The sequence below is a fragment of the Idiotropiscis lumnitzeri genome, chromosome 7 (assembly GCF_059441095.1).
Source record: "Idiotropiscis lumnitzeri isolate Australia: NSW breed Sydney's pygmy pipehorse chromosome 7, RoL_Ilum_1.0, whole genome shotgun sequence".
Taxonomy (NCBI): Eukaryota; Metazoa; Chordata; class Actinopteri; order Syngnathiformes; family Syngnathidae; genus Idiotropiscis; species Idiotropiscis lumnitzeri.
Genome location: NC_142397.1, coordinates 935994 through 958973, shown reverse-complemented (window position 1 = coordinate 958973; position 22980 = coordinate 935994). Strand labels below are relative to the sequence as shown.

Here is a 22980-nt window from a genome sequence, read left to right as displayed (position 1 = left end):
CTAGGGTTAGGGTTAGGGTTAGGGTTAGGGTTAGGGTTAGGGGTAGGGTTAGGGGTAGGGTTAGGGGTTAGGGTTAGGGTTAGGGTTAGGGTTAGGGTTAGGGCTAGGGGTAGGGTTAGGGGTTAGGGTTAGGGTTAAGGTTAGGGTTAGGGTCGGCTTTAATGGTTGGAGTTTGGGTTAGGGTAATTTTTTTTTAAATATTAATTTTTTAAATAGTTTTTTTAATTTATTAATATTTTTTATTTTAATTATTACTATTTTTTTAAAAATATTTTTGTATTAATATTTTCTTTGTTACATTTTTTTTTACTTTTTTTTAATAATTGTATTTTTTTTTCAAATAATTTTAATTCATTTTATTTTTGTTAATTATTTTTTTTCTTAACGTTTTTTAGAATAGTTATTTTTAAAAACAATTTTAATGTATTTTTTTGATTAATTAATTTTTATTTTTTTTTAACCCTAACCCCTAACCCTAATTAATTATATATATATATATATACGTATGTATATATATATATATATATATATATATATATATTACCAAGGGTTAGTGTTTCAAAATAGGGTTTCAAGGTTTAAGGTTTCAAATTATGATTAGAGTTTCAAATTAGATTTAGGGTCTCCAAGTAGGGTTTCAAACTGGAGTTGATGGATAATAACAAAAGATAAAATCATCGCCTAATCGTGCAAGCCCCTTCCTGACGGCGAGTGAATAACGACTTGGCTGACGAACCCGCTCACCTGTGCACCTCCAACGCCTTTTTTTAACAGCAAGTCGCACGTGAATGCATGACATGATCAGACAAGAGCTTTATTTCATGTGGAAATGAAATGATTCAACCCAGCAGCCTCTCCTCCGAAAGATGAGATATGGAAGTGGGGGGGGGGTGTCATGGGGGAAGGAAGGAAGGGAGGGTTGTGGTATTCCACGTGGGCGTCGTAAACATGATGGCGGCATTCATGTCGAGCGGGAAGCAAAGCCTTTAGAAATGCATCATTGTCGCTATTATGCTCCATAATTTGAACGACGCGTGGGCGCATGACTTGTACAAGGCGGAAAGATGAACGGGTGTGGAGGGGGTGAAAAAAAATAAATAATTCCCTCCCTCAAAAAAAAAAAAAACTCGATATGTGTCACTGAAGCAGCAAATTACCACGAGGAGATGGAGGAACATTGACAAGACGGAAGTACAGCGTCGGGTTTCTGATTAAAAGTACAAATTGCACACGATCAGTAGAGTACAGGAACCAAGTCTTTGTACTCAATCCGCCCTCTCCAAAGCACTTCCAACGGCGGGGGGCTAATGAGTGAAGGTGTAATATGCTAATCGATGTTGTTGCTGTGCACACACACTGTCGGGATGCATTCATTGTTGATGCATGTGAAAAATGAGAGCACAAAAGATGTCATTTCCTGCCTCTCTCAGGATGCCACTTAATTGCAGGCCATCTCGAAGGGCGGTGGGGGGTGGGGGGGGGGCTGGCGATCGTAATTATACAGATGGATTGAAATATGCATCAAGACAGGGAATGATTCCAATTACGCGCAGGTGATTAAAACTTGGACCTCATGCTGGTGCTGCTGCAAAATACGCACAAGATGTCATCAAGCGTCTCGATGGACGCCTCATTCGGGACACCTGCACATGCCAAAGAAAATTAAGTTGCATGGCAAGGTTACGTTTCAAAACCGGGGATTCGGTTTCAAATCAAGGATAGAGTTTGATATTTTTTTAACATCAAATGTTTTGCAATCGATTGAATCGTCAAATCAAATCATCTTCCCCTATTGGAATAAATGAAAATCAAATTAATTCGTTCCAGCTTGCACAACAAGTCACAAAAGTTTTGTTTTTTGGAAATTGTGCTCCGTTACGCCTTTGGGGTAAAAAAAAAAAAGATTTTTATAGAGTATTTTATTTTACTGTTATTTTAATGGTTTTGGTTTCCTATCATTTTTTTAAATAAAACAAAGTTTTTATCATGAAAAAAGTCATTTAAAAAAAATCACACTGGCTGCAGCCTTTTGGTGTTGATTTTTCCCAAGCGCTTGCGTTGCCATGGCAAGCTTTCCCATTTATTGTTTGCAGCAGATAAAGGAAGCGCGTCCGATTGGACAGTGGACATCCGTATCGATTAGTATTTGACCACAAAAAAAGAAAAAAGAAAAGAAAAAAAAGACTAACGAGCTGGATGAATGGCAGCAAAAAGGTTAATAGAATATGAAAATGTCAGGAGATTAATGACATTGTTCTTTCTCCGACCAGAGGGTGACGAATGTTTTGCCCTTTCCACTGCATCCCTTCTCCTTTCTATTTGCGTCTTTCTTGTTCTTGTTTTGTTTTTTCTCGTTAGAGATGCTGAGAAGTTGACGTGATCGTCGGCGGTGCGCAGATGTCAGCGCACCAACAGCAGCCATCCGTCTGATGGAGTTTTAACGCCGCAATTGAGTGACTTCCTCGGGCAACGTCATTTGCTCCAATGGAAGAGCACCGACAACTGTCGAGGAGGACAAGATGATGTCAGATTATGTTTACCGTCATTCATTTAATCAAAAAAACATACATACACGTCTTTAGAAATTTAGTCGCCGCCTACCCAAGACGTATTTCTACGTCTTAATTTCTAGGAGAGACTCACGAGAGAAAGTCATGCCAGCGATACAAGAACAAGTTGCCAATGTATGACAAATGTTCTGATCATATGAGAGATATCGCTGACACCAACACTGATCTTAAAAAAAAAAAAAGAAAGAAAAGACGACTCTAACCAGACTTTAGAGCGTAAGGAGATCAGGAGCAAGTCTGGCCCGGCAGATGGCCGCATGAAGAAGGGCTGCACTCGGAATCTCTTCTCCAGACTAAACTCGACGGGCCAGGCAGCCTCCATCTGCTGCTCGGGACTGGACCGGGACCACGACCACGAGGACCTTGATGAGAAGTGTCGCAAATGCTTCCATCACTCGACTCCGCTCAGACGAGAGTCGCCATTTTTGGGACTTGGGACGTGTTTATTTTTGAAACGCCGCATTTTTCAAGTCACTGTAAGCTTCATTGTGAAAGTTTTTTATTTTTATTTTTGTCAACTATGAAGCGGCTATCATACAGAGGTGAGTTGAGAACATTCGAGTTCAAGGGCAAGAGAACGACAACTTGCAACATTTGCAACTCAAACAAATGAAGACACAATGACTTCAACATCCGATTTTATCCAAAGGAAACTAACGTCGATCATTTAGCTCAGCGAGAGCTGGTCAAACATTTAGTAAGCATCAACTCGATGATGACTTTGATGGAAACAATTGAGGGATTTTGGATCCGCTGAAAAAGTCAAACTGGCAAAAACGACGTCATTGTGACTGTTTTCGACTTTGGCCAGCTAAGTGCGAAGTGGCTCATGTGCAAATTCACGTTGACTGAGAAACATCGCTTTGCCTTGCTTGAATTTTTCGGGCCGCCGAAACTCAAGACTTGCGCGAAAGTTGAAAGCGAAGACTTGAGACATTCTTGTTCCTCACGCCAACTTCTGGTTTGAAACCACATTGAAGATTTGTGAAGGTGGAGCGGCAGCGTCTGCTGCAGATGCAAAAAAAATCAATCAAAAAAATTCCCCAAGCGCCTCTGCGACGCGTTTTCATAAAATGACAGCCCACAGATGTTGTCTTAATTATGTGCTGGTTTGAGGAGGAAGTTAATGAAGCCGTTTGGGCCGCCAGACTCGAGACAAAAATCGCTCCAATGACTTTTTGTGACCTTGTTTTCGTCCGTCTCAATGAAATCTTGTGACGACGTGAAAAGAAAACGCTTTTAAAATCTGAGGCGATTTTTTCATCTTTCATTATTCATTGAAAGCGGCTTCTCCGTTTCTATGGTTACCAACGAATGATTCACCTTCAATCCAAGTTACAATACCAGCGACAAAAAAATGTACAAACACGCTTTTCATGCTGGATGGGAAGATTTTTCATGACCTAAAATGGATTTTGTTCAGAGCTATTCGACGATCAAGGGTGGAGTTCGCCCCACATAAAAGTGTGCATACTAAGCGCCGTGTTTAAATTGATCACTGGGGTGTCAAGGCAGGCAGATGTATTGAGATGCAAACTGCGCATTAAGCATGCAGCAAACACAATTAAGAAAAAAAAAAAAAAAAGAGACAAATTAGAACAGAACTTGAATATCATAAATCTGCACTGCCAAACAGTAGTCGCAAAAAACGCCTCGGAGCCCTCGCAACCGAAACAAATACATTTTCAAATAGTGAGCTAAATGATCAAGTAGATCACGATTGCGTCATTACGGAAATTAGCAAAAAAAAAAAAAAAAAAAAAGGAAAAATATTGAATGAAAAGTTCCCAAAAATATTGGGGGGGGGAACAAAAACCACATTATTAAAAGGAAAACGACTCTACACAAATTGCAAGGAAACACAAATCAAACAAAGTATCAGTCAATATTAATATAGAAACTATTAAAAATGTAACATAAATCGGCGTCACCTTCTTGGCCGTTTGTTTGCTGCCCAAAGTCCAAAATTGAAACGCTATTAACAAACTGTCAAAAATGAACAAAAGACAAAAAGTTCACACACATCAGTTTGATTTTTTTTTCTTTTATTATTAATCCTTTTTTTTAATTTTTTTTTTTTTTTGCGTTACGAAAGAAACGTTTGCAGATGTCCTATGAATAAACAACAGCACCCTTTTGCTCCCTTGAAAAAAGGACGGGCGGGGCCTTCATCGCCTCTTTTCTGTCCACCAAACAAACTCTTCATCCTCTCCCGATGGCCTCAAAGTGACTCCTTTGACTTGACATTCTTTTAAGTGCATTTCGTCGACAAATGTAAGCCTTTCTTCCTTTTTTTTTCTTCCCCAGTTTCATGTGCAATCGCTGAATGCCAAACAAATATTTGACTCACATGAACTGTCCTTTTTTTTTTCCCCGTCACTTGAGAACTGGAGATGGAGACGTCCCTTCGTAAAACGGCTAACCTTGCGAACATCATCATCAGGAGGATTAACTAAACTCTTTTGTCTTGACCTGCCAGTAAGACAAAAAGGTTAATAGACAGAATGGTCGAAAATAAAGTTTAGTGATTGTGCTTTTAAAACCAAGGTAAAACAAACAAAAAGCAAAGAACATTGACAACAACATGAAACAAAACAGTGCATTACAAAAAAAAAAAAAAAAAAGGACAAATCCCAAAGTGGCACTTTGGGGTTGCTAAATAATATTGCAATTTACAAACGTGGATGGAAATGATAAAATATTTATATTTACTGGCATAATAAAATTAGGATTCGTAATTAAAAAAAAAAAGGGGGGGGGGGCGACAAATTGAGGCACCACAATGGGATGACATGTATTACATACGGTACGTATATTTACACACTTAAAGTCCAGCCCTCTCCGCTTGCATCTTACAGTAACGCATGTGTGCCCACTCGACAAAAAAAGAGAAACTCTCAAGACTTCCCTCCATATTGCATTGGAATTCAACATAAATATCCTCGCGGCCGTTCTTTTATTTCCTGATCTCCCCACTCGTGTGATAAATTAGAAGACAAAAAGAAGAAGACATTGGCGTCTTTTCCAAACGCCGGGATGGATGATGAGCGGCAGCAAAATACTGAAATACGGAAAACAGAAAACAAGGATGCTGGGCAAAAAAAAAAAAAAAATCAAATCAAATCAAATCATCCGTTTCATCTTCTTCAGCTTTCCACCATCTGGACAAGAAGCGAAAAGCGATGATGTTAGCGTCGCACATTTTGCATTCATCATCCAATGTTTGGTACCTCAAGCTCTTCATTTCCCGTTCGGAAAGCCCCCGTGGGGCCGAGGCTCACTTCCGTCGGGTTCCTGTGGCCCGCGTCGCCTCTCCGCCGCCCCCCCGAGCCCCGGGAGGACATGGAGCTGGAGGAGCTGAGCTCTCGCGGGCTCTTGACCACAGGAAACTGCGGCCGGCTGTAGGGCAGAATGTCCTCTGTACCTAGCGGGCACAAAGCATGACAAAAGCGTGACCAAATCTCAATGGTCAACATGGGCTGAAACGTATTCGTCCATGTTTGCCAACTCTGGATCAGCCATTCGGGAATGTCCCGAAATTACCGATGGCCTCCGCGCACTTTGCAGAAATGAGCGTAAAATGGCAGACTTGCGGCCATGTTTTCCTGAGACTTTTTTCCATGTTCTTAAAAGCGACTTCAGGGGCTGAATTACAAAAAATAAAACCCCGTTTGTCCGTTTCATTCTAGTTGTTTCGGATGAATGTGAAACTTCACCGTCCGTCTGTCTGGTATAAAAGGTTAGAATTTGGTAGCAACTAGAGGGAAAAAAATCACCAGGAGTCCAAATGAAGTCACTTTTCGGAGTTTTGTGTTTTATGATGAGTCATCAAAGTTGAGCCACTCCTGCTCCACCCAAAAAACTCCATAAGATTTTCAGAGGAAATCTTTAGAGGGAGTTTGGCCAAAATGGCCGCTTGAAACCAAAATGGCAGACCTCCTCAGGTTTCACGACTTGACCCTTTTTTCGTTTTCATTCAATTTTCCAAAAGTCTCTGTTAGCGTTTTGTGAGCAAGTCAAAATGGCCGTCTTCCTGCGTCATTTGGTGTCGTACCTGTTTGTTGGCGCCCCCGGTGGCCGCCTTTGCCCCCCTGCGCTTTTTGTCTCTCCTGGGCCTCCCTGCGTTCCGACGAGCTGGTTCTGGGGTCCGAGCCGTCTTTGGGTCGGAAGCCCGCCGCTCCCGCCGCCCCTCGCTTGTCTCCCGATTTGGGGGAGACCAACCCTCGGGCCTCCAGGCCCACCTTGGAGGGGTGCGTGGGGGACTTGAGCACGGCTGGCGGAGGGATGGGGGGTGGCGGAAGATCTGTGTGAGAAACACAGCAAGCAAAAGCACATTAGCGAAGCGTTTGACACCTCAAGTCCTGTTCTTGCCGGAAATCAGGACGACTCAAAATAATCCCAAGTGAACATTTGTGACGGAAAACTTTGAAAAAGTTATCGGGCTAATTGGGACAAAGTGTGACAAAAGAAGTCGAGCGACGTGGAGTGGTGGGGGGGCCAGGGGGGTGGTCGGTATACGTCGTTTGCTTCCACCTGGACTGTGCAAACAAGTGCAAAATGAGGAGGTCAAAAGGGGCGGGGCAAGTTGGTGGCAGAGGCAAAGGGCGTTTTCATCAAGTTAATCCGTCTTTTTGGGGGCCCCTTCTCAGTGTGGCGCAAATAAAATGATTGCGATGTTTGCAGAATTTACAGGAAACGATATTGGATCCTGTCGAGCATTTCTAATAAGACCACCTCAAGGCGATGGATGGGCTGCTCTTTTATTTTTCTTTCCCTCTCTATTGTTTTTAATCAACTGAATGCGTCTTTATGGGAGAGCATTTTCAGGTGGGCGCTAAGGAAATACCAGAGTAGACCGGACCCTATCACGTAAAAGCCATCATAAAAAGAATATGAATTCAAGTTGAGAGTCAGGTGGTTCCCCAGACTGAAATTAATTTCATATGGAAGAATAATCCTCTTTTTCTCAAACAAATAAAAACATTAAATTAAATTAAAGGCGCCAAGGTCATGAATAAGAAGAATTAAAGCCAAGTGTCCCTTTTTGTTTCGAATCATTTTAATGTGTCTTTATGGGCGGGATGTTCTCAGCAAAGCAAAATAAATAAACAAACAAATAATCCTGTCATGAAAGAAGAGAATAATAAGATGGAGCTTCCTGGGCGAGCAAAATGTTTGAGAAGCATAGCAAGCATAAACGCTCAACAACGTTTTGTTTCGTCGTAAGAAGAACGGAGAGATAATCATCAAATTAAGCGGACTTTAAGGTGCAAGAACAAAAAATGGAAATAAAAAATAGGATTTAAAGCGGAGTGTTGAGCAATCGCAATGTTTCAAAAATATAATTCACTGCAAAAAAAATGTAGGTAAAAATAATAAATAAATAGAAATTGTATCATTTCCCCTCCCTTTAAATTCCATTTGATCAACTTGAGACCACGCAGCTCATAGAGGCCAGAGGGGCTGCAGTGAGAGACAGGATGGGAGTGAAGGGGGGGGAGGCAATAACCTCCAAATGAAAAACAATCCATTCAGATCAAATGCAATAAGCAGGAAGACGGACAGACGGACGGACGGACGGAGCTGACAGGCACTCAAACAAAGACGGAGCAAAGGGAGGAGGAAGCGGAAGCCGACGTGGGGGTTGAATATATAGTCGCTCCGCTGGCTCTCACTGAGCTGGATATTAAATCTCACTGTCAAGTGCTTCCAACACTCAAGGGCAGCGGACACGAAAGAGGACGGCCAGCAGCATCCAGTGTGCACCGATACCTTTGCGGCATTTTGCACGTGGTACGTTAATCACGTCGGAACAAGCGCAGGACAATTTGCATCAACAGCCCAAGAAAAAAGAGGCAACTTATAGTCCAAAGGACTTGCGGATGTTTGGGTTAAATGCTTCGAGGATGAGATCTTTCCAAAAATGACATTTTTTTTTTGGGACCTATCTGCAACAAATATGAATTCTGCCTAGCAACAAGCATGGCCGAGGAGAGGACGCAAACATGCGACTGAAACTTTATTATTCCCCTCTCATTTTATGATTGTTTTTTTTTTCTGTGTGAAATCAATTTCCTGAAGTGGCCCACAAAGCGAACGAGCCATCCGGTGTCAGCCAAAAGTGGCCGAGCGAGCTCCCCGGAGACTCCAAGCACCGCAGCGGCCTTGGCCTCAAGCCCCGCCCGAGCCTCACGTGATGGCGGCTGAGTCAAAGGCACGCACACACGGCGCTGACGTGACAAAGATTTCACGCAACATATTTGTGGCGAGAATAGAGGAACGCACATAAACGACTTTTGTTTCTTTTCGTCGTTTTGCGGACAACGTTAGCATCAAGCGTTCATTTACGAGTTGGATTTGTTCCCTAACCAAGCTCGTAACTTCATTTCTATTTAATTATTACGTTTTTTTTTTTTTTAATTTCCGATTGAAATTCACCATTTTTGTTGTTTTTTCCAAGAAAGAAAAGCATCGCTGTACAATATGCAACCATGGTAACGCGCGAAAAAGACAAAAACAAACCAATAAAACAAAAATCGATTGACTCTGTGCAAACAAGCCAAAAGTCAAACTGGCGCACGTTACACTATTTGTGCGTCTTTGATTTTGTGTTTATTTAAGCATCTTCTCTTGACTCAAATTATTTCTTGGAGCAAAATAAATAAATAATCAGGCGATGGCTTGCAACTGCGACTGTCCGTTGGAGTCAAGAATGACGCATGACCTTCATTGTAGGCTTCACGTCGCTGATTCCCCACTGCCGGGTGTTGCTTCTGCTTCTTCGGAGGCCTCCTGTGCACCGCCGCCATACTCAGGCTGCCGTCCGTCGACACCGGGCTGCCGGGACGATGGCCTGCCGGGTTGATTTGGTATTTCCGCGCTAAGAAAATTAAAAAAAGGTATCAGAGGTCGTGTCACAGAAGTCGTGCTTGTGTGGCCGCCACCGTCCCCTGACCTCAACCCCATTGAGAATCCGGATTTGTAAAAGCTATGAAAGTTGACCGCCTCAAGCTCCAAAGAGAAGAATCTTTTAAAACGGGGGTGTCAAACTCAAATAGAGCCAGCATTTTTTATTCTTTAAAAACAATAGAAATGCTGATTTTTTTTTTATTGAAAATTTTATGATGTTTTTATGAATGCAATACAAAGTTTAGTTTTGAAAATGACTGTGACCATTTTGTTATTATCATATAGAATGTAAAATGGCGGGCCAAACACTGGGGGCCAAATTTGGCCCACGGGCCAGAGTTTGACACCAATGTATTTTTTTCAACCTACCCGACAGCGCCGCACCTTCCTGGCCTTGCATGCCGGGATGCTTTGCCACCCGCAGGCCCGAGTACTCGGCGGCGGCCGCCACGGCCTGCGCAAAGTCGGCGTCGGTGAAGAAGGAGCCGTCGGAGGAGCTGACGGCGCTGGACCTCCCCGAGGAGACATTATCTTCCTCAGAGGCGGAGCCCCACCCGTTGATCATGGAGCCCGTCACAGAGCTCTCCAGGTCGCCCATGCTGGACGCCGGCGTCTGCTCGATGCCCCGCAGCAGCAGCCGGCGCGGGTGCATCTGCGGGTGGTGGGGGTGCGCGTGCGGGTTGCTGTGGTGGAAGTGCATCTCGGCCACCTCGCCGTCCGTGTCCTCGTCTTCCTCGGGTATCTGCTCGTCGTCCGTGCCGTCGGTATCTTGGGGGCCGGCGATGTAGCCGTATGTATGCGAGGGCGAGAGGGGGCGGGGAGGGGGCGGGGGGCTCGCCGCATGGCGCCTAGCAAGACGACAAGAAAGAGTCCGGTTCAGGATGAGGTTAAGATACAGAACAAAAGACCAATTTGAAAAATTTGCATGACAGCCGATTGCCAACTTGGAAAAAAGCCCGAAAGACCTCGACTTTGCAAGCCGACGGGGTCGGCCTGCGATCGTCACGTGAAAAAAAAAAAAAGGCGAGCCGTGACGCTCGTTCGCTGAACCCCGAGCGACTGTGATGTCATTTTCAATCGACAGCAAGGCAAAATGGCCGCCGCCCCGAGACCGGACCTGCGCTCGTGGCTGTCGGGCGGCTCCTGCAGCATGGGCGTCATCTCCTCCTGCGGCGAGGGCGTGAGCGTGGCGGTAGATTGGTGGCTGTAGGAGACGGCGGCGGGGGAGGAGGCCGTGCCGCGGACGGGCGGGGTGGGCCCCCGCTCCAACTCCATGTCCTCCTCCTCCTCCATCTCTTCCAGCTCGTCGGGCTGCAGGTACATGTGAGAGGGCGCCACGGAGCACTGCGTGTCTGCCTCGCAGCTGCCGACAACGGAGACGGAAGTGAAGGCTCATTATTTCCACATCATTTGCCCGAAATGCGCCGGTTTTTCACCACAGGAAAATATTCCCACTTCAGCCACATCATACCTTTCTTCCAATGACAGCGAGTAGTCGTCGGCGTTGCGCGACGGAGGCGGGTTGGCAGGCGGCGGAGGCAGAAGGTCGGCCCAATTCATTGTGCTCTGTTTCGGCAGTTTGGGGGTGCGCGTTCCCTTCTTCTGACCCTGGCTGCCTGCTCGACAACACGCACAACAAACGGACTTTCACACGGGCTGGGTCTCAATCTCAGGTGGACGGGCCAAACTTTGCCCGCATTAGATCGGAAACAGAGCTTGGCAATTTTGCAGCGCCCATCGCCCATCAATTTGCCAGCTAAAGGCAATTCATTGTTGGGATGAATAAGAAGAAAGGCCATTCCACTTGGCGCCGCCTTGCGCTCAAGCCCAAATGATTGACAGACGACGAGCAGAGATCCGGATTAATTTTGAACAATACGTCTTGTGATTATTTTTTTTCCTCCACGCTTCCTGTTACGCAGAGGTGGGCGTCGCCAATCCGTCACTGTTCGAATTTGGTGTCGCCGGGCCACAGACAAACGGTTTAGAGAACGGACTTACTGTATTACGTCTCATGTCGGTGCCGCACACCTGACATGAAACAACGGAAAGAAAAAAAAATAATAAATCTGACAGACTACCACATTTTCATCTCACGTTGCTTTTTTTTCAGCAGTCACAAAGCGCAGCGCACGTGTGTGTTTCTCTTTTTATTTGAAATTTTTCTTTCTTGACGCCGATCCGCTGTCGGGGCATTATTGCCAGGTGGGCCGGCCTGACGATGCCCGTCACGACCGTTACAATAAGCACGTGCACCCAATTTTGGTTCAAGTGACAAAATTGGCGACAGGAGCAATTCTTTTGTATTTTTGGGGGGTCAACATTCCAGGCGGTGCTGCAAAGTGAGTTTTGCGACACCCCTAAACGACATCAATTGGCACACTTGCTAAAGGCAATTCATTGTTGGGATGAATAATAAGAAGGAGCCATTCCACTTTGCAGCGCCTTGCGCTCAAGCCCAAATGATTGACAGATGACGAGCAGAGCGTGAATTGACCGCAGAATAAATGCATGAATAATGCTCAGACTTTGTTGAAATGCATCCACGTGCCTTTCAGGGCTGAAGTAATGGCAAGTGCAATAATGGCAGGCGTCACTCCCCCCCCCCACGGGCACTAAAAGAAAATATGGTGGAAAAAAGCGCGGCCAATTAAGAGCGAGTGTGTGAACCGATGAGACGTGAGGCTTAATGACCGCAACTTGAAATGGAATAGAAGAATGGATACGTGGCATTAAGGGTGGCAGCCTTGCATGACGTCTCGAAAATGTGTCACCATTTGTCCTTGTCCTCCAGAAGACACCAGAGGGCCCCCCCCCCCCGACTGAATCAAGTGGCAGTTTCCACAATTAAAGTAAAGCCAATTAACGCGACAGAAAAGTTCAATAAATGCAAATGACAAAATGAATTTCAAAGATAGGAACACAACCAAGTACATAAGAGGAGAACGCTTTCATGTTTGATGCTCAAGACAAATTAAAAAGCTTCGGGGGGGGGCTATATGAGCAGGACCACTCGATAACGAGACAAATATAATAATATAAAATAGATCATTAAATTCTTCATTGAAATCCTTTTCAGTTGCAGTATGATTACATCCTGTAGGTGTCAGTAGTGCACGTTGACAATGTTGTCAACATCAGTGAAGAAGTCGAGGGCACAGTGCTCCTTTTGTTCATTCTGGAAATATTGACGCTGAAGTTATCTTTGTGTTTGCCGCAACATGTTCGAGTGTAGCCGGTTTAACACGAAGCGATGTATTCCGATTGGAAAGAGAAAACGGAAAGGAAATGCTCCATATAAACACCTCAGTCGGAATAAAAAGTCTGAATCCGAATGGAATTTCCTTTGGATTCGCAGGGGTGGCATATTCCTTTGGCCAAGCCCAACGAGCGTCATGTAAACAGTTCAGTCGGCGTCGTTTATGCTCTTTAAAATGTGCAATGTCTTGTACTTTCCCGGCACACATTTTCAACAAACAAAATGGAGACACTTTCAAGAGCAACATAAATGAATTCAAAAATAAAAAAATAGCCAAGAATTCTACTGACGTTGATCACGTTCAAGGCTCCTCATCTCCAATTCCTCATAACAACTTATTTTTATTTGGGCAATTTAGTGACGTGCTTCATTAGAAAAAATCCCGCCCATCGGGTTGCTGCAAATGTTGGATTTTCTTACCCGAGGTGCTGCTGCTGCTGCCTCGGTCCGAACTGTTGTAGGAGCCGCCGGTGTGGCTGTCGTGGCTGTGGTTGTAGGGGATGGTGGCCGGCATCATGGGGGCGTCGCCGCCTCTGTAGCGATCTGATCGGCAAAGTCAAAGCAAAATCTCGTGACTAAAAGTCAGGACTTGAGGAGCAACGAAATGCGTTGGCCGTGTGGTTATTGCAGCGACAGGAAGGTTGCATGGACGATGATTTGAGATCGGACGCCAAGAAAAGGTCATCAAGATTCTGGAGAGGGGAGGAATCCCCTTTTTTTTTTTCCTTCTGGAAATTTGACACAGAAGATGAAAGTCGGAGACGATAGCGATAGCGAAGCAGCAGAAGAGATGAGCGGATACATGGCTGTTGCGAATGACGACGTTTTAATCAGGGGTGTCCAAACATTTTCCTCCAAAGGGCCACATACAGAGAAAAAAAAAAAAAAAAGAACGCTAAAAGCCGTCCCTCAGTGTTCGAAGAGACACGTTTTTCGACATTGCCGCTTTGTGAGAAGTGCTTTAGCATCAGAAGAAGGGCAGCAAGATCAGCATGCAAAAAAAACCCCAAAAAGCTAATTGTTGGTCCGCAAATGGCCCTCAGGTCAAACATTGGACACCCCTGGGTTAGATGAATGTCTCTCACACACAAACACGCAGGCTGAAGGGAAGAGCGACGGCGTCAAGATGAGTCATCGGTGGACTTCCGTATGGGAAAGATTGAAGAAGAAAGAGGAGGCGGCGGCGGATGATGACGACGACGAGGACTTTCGGGGCCACCGGGCTGCCGGCGACGAGGAGGGGGGATGGGTGGACGGCCCTCTCCGCACACTCACCCTTGTTCAGCTTGTTTTGCTCCATGATGCTGTACTGCATTTCCTGTTTGGGCTGCAGGACGCCACCGGAGGGCTTCCAGCAGTGTTTGTCATTCAGCTCGCCTCCGCCGGCGTTGTTGCTCATGATGGACGACTGGATGAGCTGCGTGGTGGCGTACGGCGTGGGCTGGCCGCCGGCGCCCACGAAGCGGCCGTCCTTCAGGTTGGGGCTGTTGAAGGTCTTCATCTCGTTGATTTTGTTGGACAGGTCCACGTCGCCGTACACGCCCGGCTCGGGCACCAGCAGGCTGCTCTGCTTATTGTCCATCTGGCTGTTGTAATTGGCGATGCAGTCGGCTGGAGGACACGCGCAGGGTTAGCTAGTGACGCTTTCAAAATGTCCTGGGCCGTGGTATGGGCGAGGAGCAGACGCGTTTGGATAATTACTCATTGTTGGTCATTTCTGAAGAGAGCTGCTTCGTGTCACGCACGCACGTATGCACACTGGTATCATGCAAAGGCCTGTTACTTGCTGTTAAACACGTCACAGCATGTCAAGTGCGTGTGTTGCTGGTTTACTGGACATATGCAATATTTATTTCATATCACTGAATAAAACAACAACCCTAACAACATTTTGAGCATAGGTCTCAACAAGATAGCCTGCTAGCCCTTAAGAAAAACTAGAAACAGAAAAAGCCAGATCGATGAACTGATAAATAACAACATAAAAATATACTGTAGGCTACATTAGCTATCTAGCTCGGTAGCAGCTTTTAAGATAGATAAATAGACAAGTGGTTCACAAGCTAGCTAGATAGCTAGCTAGCTAGATGGATAGATAGATGAATAAGTAGATAGCAAGCTGGCTGGCTAGCTAGCTCGATAGTTAGCTAGACAGATAGCTAGCTAGATACATAGATAGATAAGTAGCTAGTTCGCTAGCCAGCCAGCCAGACAAGAAAGTAGAAAGTTGGAATCTAGAAATACAGGTAGCTTTGAAGCTAGGAGCCTCATTGTTTTTTCAAAAATATAATGAGGCATCAATAGAAATGATAGAACAACAGAATGAGAGATAGAGGTAGAAGTAAATCAAGAAAGAGATAAAGTAGCAGCTAGGGCGGCAGGCTGCTAGCTCGGAAGCTAGGTCGCCTGTTAGCTGCTTTTTAAGCTTTTAAAAATGATTATCTGTTGTCATTGTAGGTTGTGGATCTCCCTCGGCACATTTCACAGTAGGCTCTCCACCAAAGCAACATCGAGTTTCTTCTCTCGCTTGGCTCGTTCCTTTTTTTTTTTTTTTTTTTTATTTCCTACCCGCAAACATGTCAACTTCTGCCTGGGAGAAATCAAACACAGCTGCCTGCTCTTAATCCTAATATTTCCTTTGTGCAGGTCGCGCTTATGGAGAAAGAGAAACACACACTCACGCACACACACTGAGGATGAGAGCGAACTCTCGGGGGAGCTAACCTAGATATCACACTTTACTTCCTCCTGGCAGCTCCCCACCTCCGTCTTATGTGCGCACTCTTATTTTCGGTGGCTTTGGTGTTGTGTACTGTTGTTTTTGTGCTTCACGTACCGGGCCGGCTGTACGTGGCCAGGTTGCTGTCGCTGTTGCCGTTGCCGGCGGCGCAGCAGTTGATGCTGCAGTTGTTGTGATTTGAGCACGAGTTGGGCCACGTGTCCGCCAGCCAGGGCTGCGTGGCCGACTCGCCCATGTTGAGGAGGCCCGGCCTGCGCCACAAACACAAGAGCGATGAAAGGAGTCAGCATTTGAAACAGCGCTTGACACAAATTCATCAAATCAAATTTCTCCATTGAAACAAACATTACATTTTTCAAAATACTTTCATGTAAAAGAAAAGTGGCACTACAGTTGTGATTTTACGAGGACCAAAAAGTTGCAATTCAACTACATTTCCGTAGTAAATGGGAAAAAAAAAAAAAAACTCTGTGGCGTTAATGTAAATCAAGTGCAGCAACATCACAATTGAAAGAGAAGATTATGTGCAGTTTATTCATCCAGAAGCTGAGAAGAGGCAAAGTACAAATCCGGCTTTAGTACTTTTTTGCCTTTTGGACACACGCAGACGCGCACGCACACACACACAACAATCCCAGCTAAACAGATTGTGTGTGCGCTCGCCTTGCCCAAAGCCGACAACACTTTCGCTGAGCTCACGTCAGCATTAGCAGACCGCCTGGATTAGACAAACGGATAAAAGTCACTTACAATGTTGCAAAATGTGCAGCCCCAAACTGCCCGGCAACCATCGCCACAACACACGCTCACCTGCTCAAAATTGGATTGAGTCAAAAAAAGCACAACGTAAGAAGATAGATAGATTTTTTTTTTTTTAACTCACGTTAGCTCAGATTTCAAAACTGCTTCAAAATAAGGCGTCATTATCAGAAGAACGTGGAGAAAGCTAAAGAAAAAGCTAATACAGCCGATCCTTGGACAAACTGCAATTTGAGCAAAAGAGTTTGACCTTTAAAGATCAAAGAAAATGGCGGAATGCTGAGGTCATTGAAATAAATGCACTCCAAGTGCACATCATGTCAAGACTCTCCTTAATGTCCTTTAACAACCCAGGCTAAACTTGGCTCCTCCCCTATTGTCAAAGCTTGTCTCGCAGTCGTCATATCACGTCAACATTCAACTACTACCTCCCTTACAAAGCAGATCTTTGGTGCCATCTTGTGGCATCCCAGCATATTTCAGAAAGAGCACAAATGTTTGTTTTTTCCAACGACCAGCTTGGGGTTGATTCCACAGAAAAAAAGAAAACAAAATGGGGAAGAGTAAACCACAAATATATGGAGGACACCGGAGTGTGTGTGAGTGTGTGTGAGTGCTCATGCAGCTTTGCACAAGCCTTGACCTGCGCTGTTTTTCTTGTGTCCAATGTCCCATTCCACCACATAAAGAGAAAATGTGTGTTTGTGGTGACGCAACAGCGCCGCTTCACTCTTTTTGTGGCTCCACTTGAACGGACGCCCCCACAATCCACACCCTTTTTCTGCTGCGTTAGAAAGGCCCAGCACGCCCTCTGTTGACCAGATGAGGAAGTACACCCTGCCCAACCCTTTTCAGCTGAAACCTTTGTTTGGGACCTTCCGAAAAAAATGAACAAATAACAAGAACAAAAAAACATTGCTGGAGGACGAGCTGCCTGACGGAACGTCTACTTTTCAACGGACACTTCACATTTTTAGTTGAGCAGAGAAGAAGACAAAAATCATTTTGGTTCATTTCAGAATGACTTAACCGAAACTGAATGAAAAAAAATCAAGAACATACAGACGCCGGATATCTACGAAGGTTCTGGAAAAAAAAAATAAAAAAATTGGAGTAGATGCCATTGCACACTTTTTCATTTCATCTTATTATTTGTGATGCAACGGTGTGTGCTGTTTCCACATTTTTTAAAATTATATTTCAGTTGTGCTTTGTCTTATATTTAAATTCGAATAGTATTTTTTTATATGAAATCTTTCCCACCTTTTTTTAAAATATCTTCAATGATATTGTTTTTTTGTATTTCTTCCCTTTTCTCCTTTTTCTTCAACTTCCTCATATTTATCTTGATACGATCAGACACGCTTGAACACTTTCCATTTCTTGTACTTTTACTTTCATTGTACTTTTTCATTCCATGAATCGTCACATCTACACAGTGTAAGCCGACTTTTTTTTTTTTTTTATCTCAAACCTTTATAAAAGCCTTTTGTCGCCTTTTTGGTAACTTTCAGCGTGTCTTACCTTCCAGCACTGCTCACTCCTTCTCCACCTCTCTGGTACGCCACTGGAAAGACAAAACATGGCAAGCCGTACGGTTTACATTTGAATATACAAATGGACCCACTCGTGGTCAACTCATTTCATTGACGTTGGCATGTGTGCGCCTTTGCGTGTGTTTACCTGTTGGTGTGAAGGTAAACGACGGCACTGTTGGGAGACAAACATGTTGAATAAATACACATTAGTCGATAGAAAATGGACTGAAATAATTCCGCTGTGTGTGAAAATGGTATTCCGAACGAGCCATCTAAGTGATTCTGAAAGTGCAGTTCAGTTGTATTTAACTTTTAAGTTCATTACAGATGCATGTCATTTTTCCAAGAATACGATTTTCTTTAAATGTAACTTTTATGGAAGGGGCCCAAGTGCAAAAGAAAAGTCAAGTTTCCCGATGTCTTGCAACTCCGTTGCCAAAGAGCGCTGCGCAAGTGTTGCCGCAACGCCGCTGGGTGCCCCGCAGGCCGTGCTAGGCTGCGGTTGCTTCCGCCTTTGAACACAGGCCAAATGAGACATCTGACCTTAAGATGCTGTTGTTGTGGCAATTACGTCCGAGCGTGAGAAACGCTCTTTGATGAACAATACAAATCAAAAGCGAAAATTGCTTCAATGCCGGGCTAAAATACGCCATGTGAATGACAACATATATTGATGGAAAATGTAATCCATGTCCCGACTTAACCCGTCTCGCCCCGAGCGCTCTGTTGCTTCACGTGGCTGCAATTAAACTCGTTCCCAAACACTTTTGGCTCGCCGCACGCTGTCTTGAGTGCACAGTGAGGATGAGGACGAGAAGGCGACCTCGGCCCATGCTCACACTTCCATTCAACCAAACTTTCCCTTAAACAATATATTTCAAACACTTGAGTATTGAAAATAATCAGAAGATAATAAAAGAAAATTCTTAAAAGCTAACATTTATATTTTTTTATTTTTGTATGTATTTTTAATGAATACAAAAAGAATAATTTTACATTTAAAATGAAAAATTATATATGTACATTTTAAAATGATGACTTTTATAAAAACAAACTCGCTGGAAAAAAAATCCTATTTTGCAAAAGCAATTTAAAAACTACATAGAAAAAAACTTTGAATTTACTCAATTTTATTTTGTCAGTTGCTTGCATGCAATAAACTCATCTGGATCTCGAAAAAAATGTAAGCAGTGTATTGCAAATATTGTAAATATTATCTTTTTCAATCAGTGTATAAAATGAATGCAGTCATTTTTTTCTTTTTATAAAAGCAATCAAATAAGAGTAATTATAATAAATGTGGAAAAAAATGAATGAGCAGTTTTTGTTGTTGTGATGTGGTTAGCTGCTCAACAAAATACAAGCAATACGTCACGAAAAAGTGTGGAAGAACAACCTGTACTTTGTTGAACCAAAAATGGAAGCACATTTTTTTTTTTAGATTATAATGCACATTGCGATAAGGCAAAACCACCCAAGTGGTGTCCATTTTGGCTACGTCACATTGCCACCTACAGGCCTGGCATGCACACTACACGTTAAACGCCAGACTGACCCTTGCGGATGCCGGCGTAGCTGCTGGAAAGTCCGTTCCTCTTCTTCCGGTGCCGATAGAGCCAGATGCTGAAGACCAGCAGGATGATCCAGCAGGCGGTGCCGATGCCGGCGATGAAGGCCGGCTGCTTCACCACGTCGGAGATTTGCTGCGACAGGGGGTTCTGGGGATCCGCCGCCGCCGTCATCCGCCCCGACGCATCTAAGTCAAACCCTTAGGGTTATCATTTTTCACCCAAATTTTGTGTCGAACAATTTTTATACTCGACTTCTTTTTCCAGCCCTCCACCCGAGTCAAAGAACCACAGCATTTGTGTCCACCATGGTTTGTACTCACCCAGTTGGAAGTAGGTGACGTCGCTCTTGACCCCGGGGCCCGCCCCGGTGCTGGCCGCCACCTCCACGCCGTAACGAACCCCCGCAGCCAGGCCGGGGATGAGCACCGAGAAGGTGGCGGCGTCCGCCGTGCGGTTGATGTGGTACCTGCTCTCGTTCCCCAAGCACCAAATCTAACGCAAGTGACACAGAAGCGCACAATCCAAATGTCACTTTTTAGTGCGTGACGACTGACTGTTTTTTTCTTGCAGGTAGCAAACGTTAGCTTGGACAGCTTTGACTTTTTCCCCTCTGGTCTGTGAGCTGGTTTGTTAGCTAATGTTTTTACCTGTTTGAGCGCTGTTGACATCCAATGCCATCATTGATTTTTATTGTATTTATGGGAATGAAAAAGTCAACTCTGGTCTGACGTTGAAACGATGTCCAGCAGATGGCAGCATTGGGTCTGCTTTAGATGAGTTCATAGTGAAGCTTATGAATATGGCGGACATCTGTAAATGCAACCTTTGCAAACAGTTCGTGATTGATCAAAGTCGTTTGTCACGTTTAAGCAACTACAGAGTGTCACGAAAGAGAGAAAAAATAACGGGGATCTTTTAAATTTAAATGCAGCAATGAAATGTATAAAGTCAAACACAAATGTAACAATGCATGCACACACCAACACACACTACTAAATAGCGTACAAATCGTTTGTAAAGTTTGAAAAGCTGTGAAATGATGACACTGGTGAATATTTTTCAATGCATTAAAGTGAATCCATCATGGCAGCTTCTACGGGCGCTCACAATGGGTGGCAACAACGATCGCCACAACGCAGCGGGACGTGGCTATCGTATGACGGGGACGCTTTTAAAAACACAAGGCTCTGTATTCCAGGCCACGCCGAACAAAGACTCGGTTTTAAAGCGCGGCAGTCATAACACTTCGCCGTCTGTGGAAAACAAACTGGGAGGGGATCAGTCGTCAGGCCCGTAAGCCAATTAGAGTGGCTTGCAGGAGCTGTCACTCAAAGGGAGGGGCGGGTCGCGTGCGCTCCACAGCTAAGCTACATGTAGCCGTCACAAAGAGAACTTTACATCGGCGTCCAGACCTTGTGCTTTCCCGCCACACGTGCACGCTTCCTGGGCACTGAAAGCGGCGGAGATGAAAGCCCTAAAATGGGGCTGGCAAATGCAAGCCGCTTGTTGCCCTCACGCACGCAAACAACATGGCGAGCATGTGACACATCAGACGTGCCAGTGAAGGACTCAAGCGTTGCCTGCACCACAGCACGTGAAAAAAGACACAAGCGCTTGGTTTGTTTATTGAAGAGTGCAATTCATTCCAAGGTGTCAAATTCAAACCTGTTTAGTTTACACAGAGACATATTGGAAAGAGTCAAACAAATACACCACTGTAATAGGAATTATTTTAACTTTGTGACCATAATAAAGCGGAACTAAAATCTTGCCTATTCTTCATTAACAAAAATATATAATAATAATGACGAGGGGCAACGTTTTGAGTATTTTTTATTTCAACATAAAGTATGTATTGCATTTTAATATATAATACTATAAAATAATTTTTATCCTTTTTTCCAATGAAAGTCAAGATTGGTGATCTTCTGCCACATTTAATTATAAAACCTAATTCATGTAAAAATGGAATTACATTAAAACAAAAAAACATGTGTTCTAAAAAAATCTGTGCGCAAAATATTTTTTGGTGTTGGTCATTTTAGTAAGCTACCTTCAATTTCTTTACTTTTCCGACTCATTTGTTTGTAAATGCTTAAATCAATTGGCGTTGTGGTTCTCGTGTTTGAATCTTGTTACATTTTTCAATCAAAATTGAAAGAAACAAAAACAATTCCTGGCCAAAAAAAAAAAAAGGTCATGATTGATTTTCCCCAAAAATGTGGGCAGGCGCTGGTATGAAACAAAAAAAATGATCAGTGGTGGATTATTATTTGGGATTTTTTTTTTTGAGCTCCACACCACACTTACCTGGCACAGTTTATCTTTCCCCACTAGATGGCAGTATTTCACAACTGAGTGCTCTGCTTGATTTATTTAATTAATTGCAACCGATTCGTTTTTTTTCGTAGCCATCTTTGTGTCTTTGTGTCCCTCCGCCTCCCCCTCGGGTGGTTACCTTGTACTCCTGGACCACCCCGTTGCGCTCCTCCTCCGGCGGCGGTTGCCAGGAGACCACGATGGCAGTGCCGTTGTCAGCGCTCTCCGTCACCGTAACCTCGCGGGGAGGCGCGCTGGGCACTGATGGGAGGTTGGGGGTGTACACAAAGGAGGGAAAAATATATTAGACACACCTTTGCGCGGTAGTCTCGCCTACTTCCAGACAACAAAGGAACAAGAGAAAAATGGATGCTGTAAAACAGTCCTGGCGTGTTGGCTGGCAGTTTGAAAGGAAAAAAAATATCTCTAAAAATAATTTCATGGAATATTTTTTTTTCCCTATTGGACATATTTTTTAGCATATTTTAGCATCACAAAACAAAATAAGGAAATTGTGGCTGTTAAGTTGAAAAATAAAAGAAACTTCACCACCGACCCCCCCACTTATTTCCACTTTAGCACATTTCATTTCATACACACGCGCTCACCTTATTTCACACCAATTTAACAAAACAAACCAAAAGCGGAGCGGCATGTTTCATCCCTCGATTTGCCTAGCAGGACGGTTCATTAAGTTGAGAGTAAATTAGAGGACATTTAAAGCTTTAATTAAAATAATGACAAATGCATGCTAAAAAGAAAGCGTGGCGTGATGTGAAAGCAGTCATTTTCATCAAAGGCAGCATTCAATTAAATAGCAAAACGTCAACACTTGCCAGTAAACAGTGTGGCGGGCTGGCGGGCACATTTTTCCTTCGGCATCATGAACCAATAAAATGTTCGTGTCATTGTAACATTTGAGAAGAAACGGGAAGAAATAACGACGATAAATAAGCATGCTAACGTTAGCTTTGTTTTGGATGCTTTTGTTACGTGACACACTCATTCATGCACGCACGTACATTTTGCTTCAGCTCTTAGCTTTTCCTCAGATTGATTGCTATTTTATCTGAGCGGAGACTAAGGGCAACAGGAAGCCATACTGCTGCTCCGAAGTGGAGACTATGGAGTAGAACGTAGCAACGCTCCTCAGAATGAAGGCAACGTTTTTGAAGTAAGTGTGTTTTTAGTTTCTGACTGTCGTGCATCCTCAAATGTTACAATAACAAAGCATTTTTATCCAACAAGAGATTGTGGGTCTCTGCAGCAAAGTGGAGATGGCGCATTCAACAGTAAACGTGTAATGGCTACAATG

At 44.0% G+C, this 22980-nt stretch overlaps 1 protein-coding gene across 5 annotated transcripts in view; it reads right to left on the bottom strand.

Annotated features, from left to right (window-relative positions):
• Positions 1-4594: 4594 nt before the first annotated feature.
• The window catches only part of robo1 (roundabout, axon guidance receptor, homolog 1 (Drosophila)), a 164228-nt gene continuing 145842 nt past the window's right edge, over positions 4595-22980 (bottom strand). For 4 of the 5 annotated variants that reach the window (XM_088300853.1, XM_088300857.1, XM_088300855.1 and 1 more), the window contains 15 exons: positions 21805-21926; positions 19667-19838; positions 19331-19531; positions 17921-17947; positions 17762-17804; positions 15575-15729; positions 14014-14349; positions 13159-13281; positions 10951-11095; positions 10597-10842; positions 9849-10327; positions 9295-9450; positions 6625-6873; positions 5801-5994; positions 4595-5731 (listed from right to left, as the gene is read on the bottom strand). In XM_088300853.1, the coding sequence (XP_088156979.1) occupies positions 5717-5731; positions 5801-5994; positions 6625-6873; positions 9295-9450; positions 9849-10327; positions 10597-10842; positions 10951-11095; positions 13159-13281; positions 14014-14349; positions 15575-15729; positions 17762-17804; positions 17921-17947; positions 19331-19531; positions 19667-19838; positions 21805-21926 (2663 nt within the window). In that variant the 3' untranslated portion in view covers positions 4595-5716. The remainder of the gene's footprint in view (positions 5732-5800; positions 5995-6624; positions 6874-9294; positions 9451-9848; positions 10328-10596; positions 10843-10950; positions 11096-13158; positions 13282-14013; positions 14350-15574; positions 15730-17761; positions 17805-17920; positions 17948-19330; positions 19532-19666; positions 19839-21804; positions 21927-22980) is intronic. The other variant, XM_088300858.1, reaches the window with a different exon arrangement.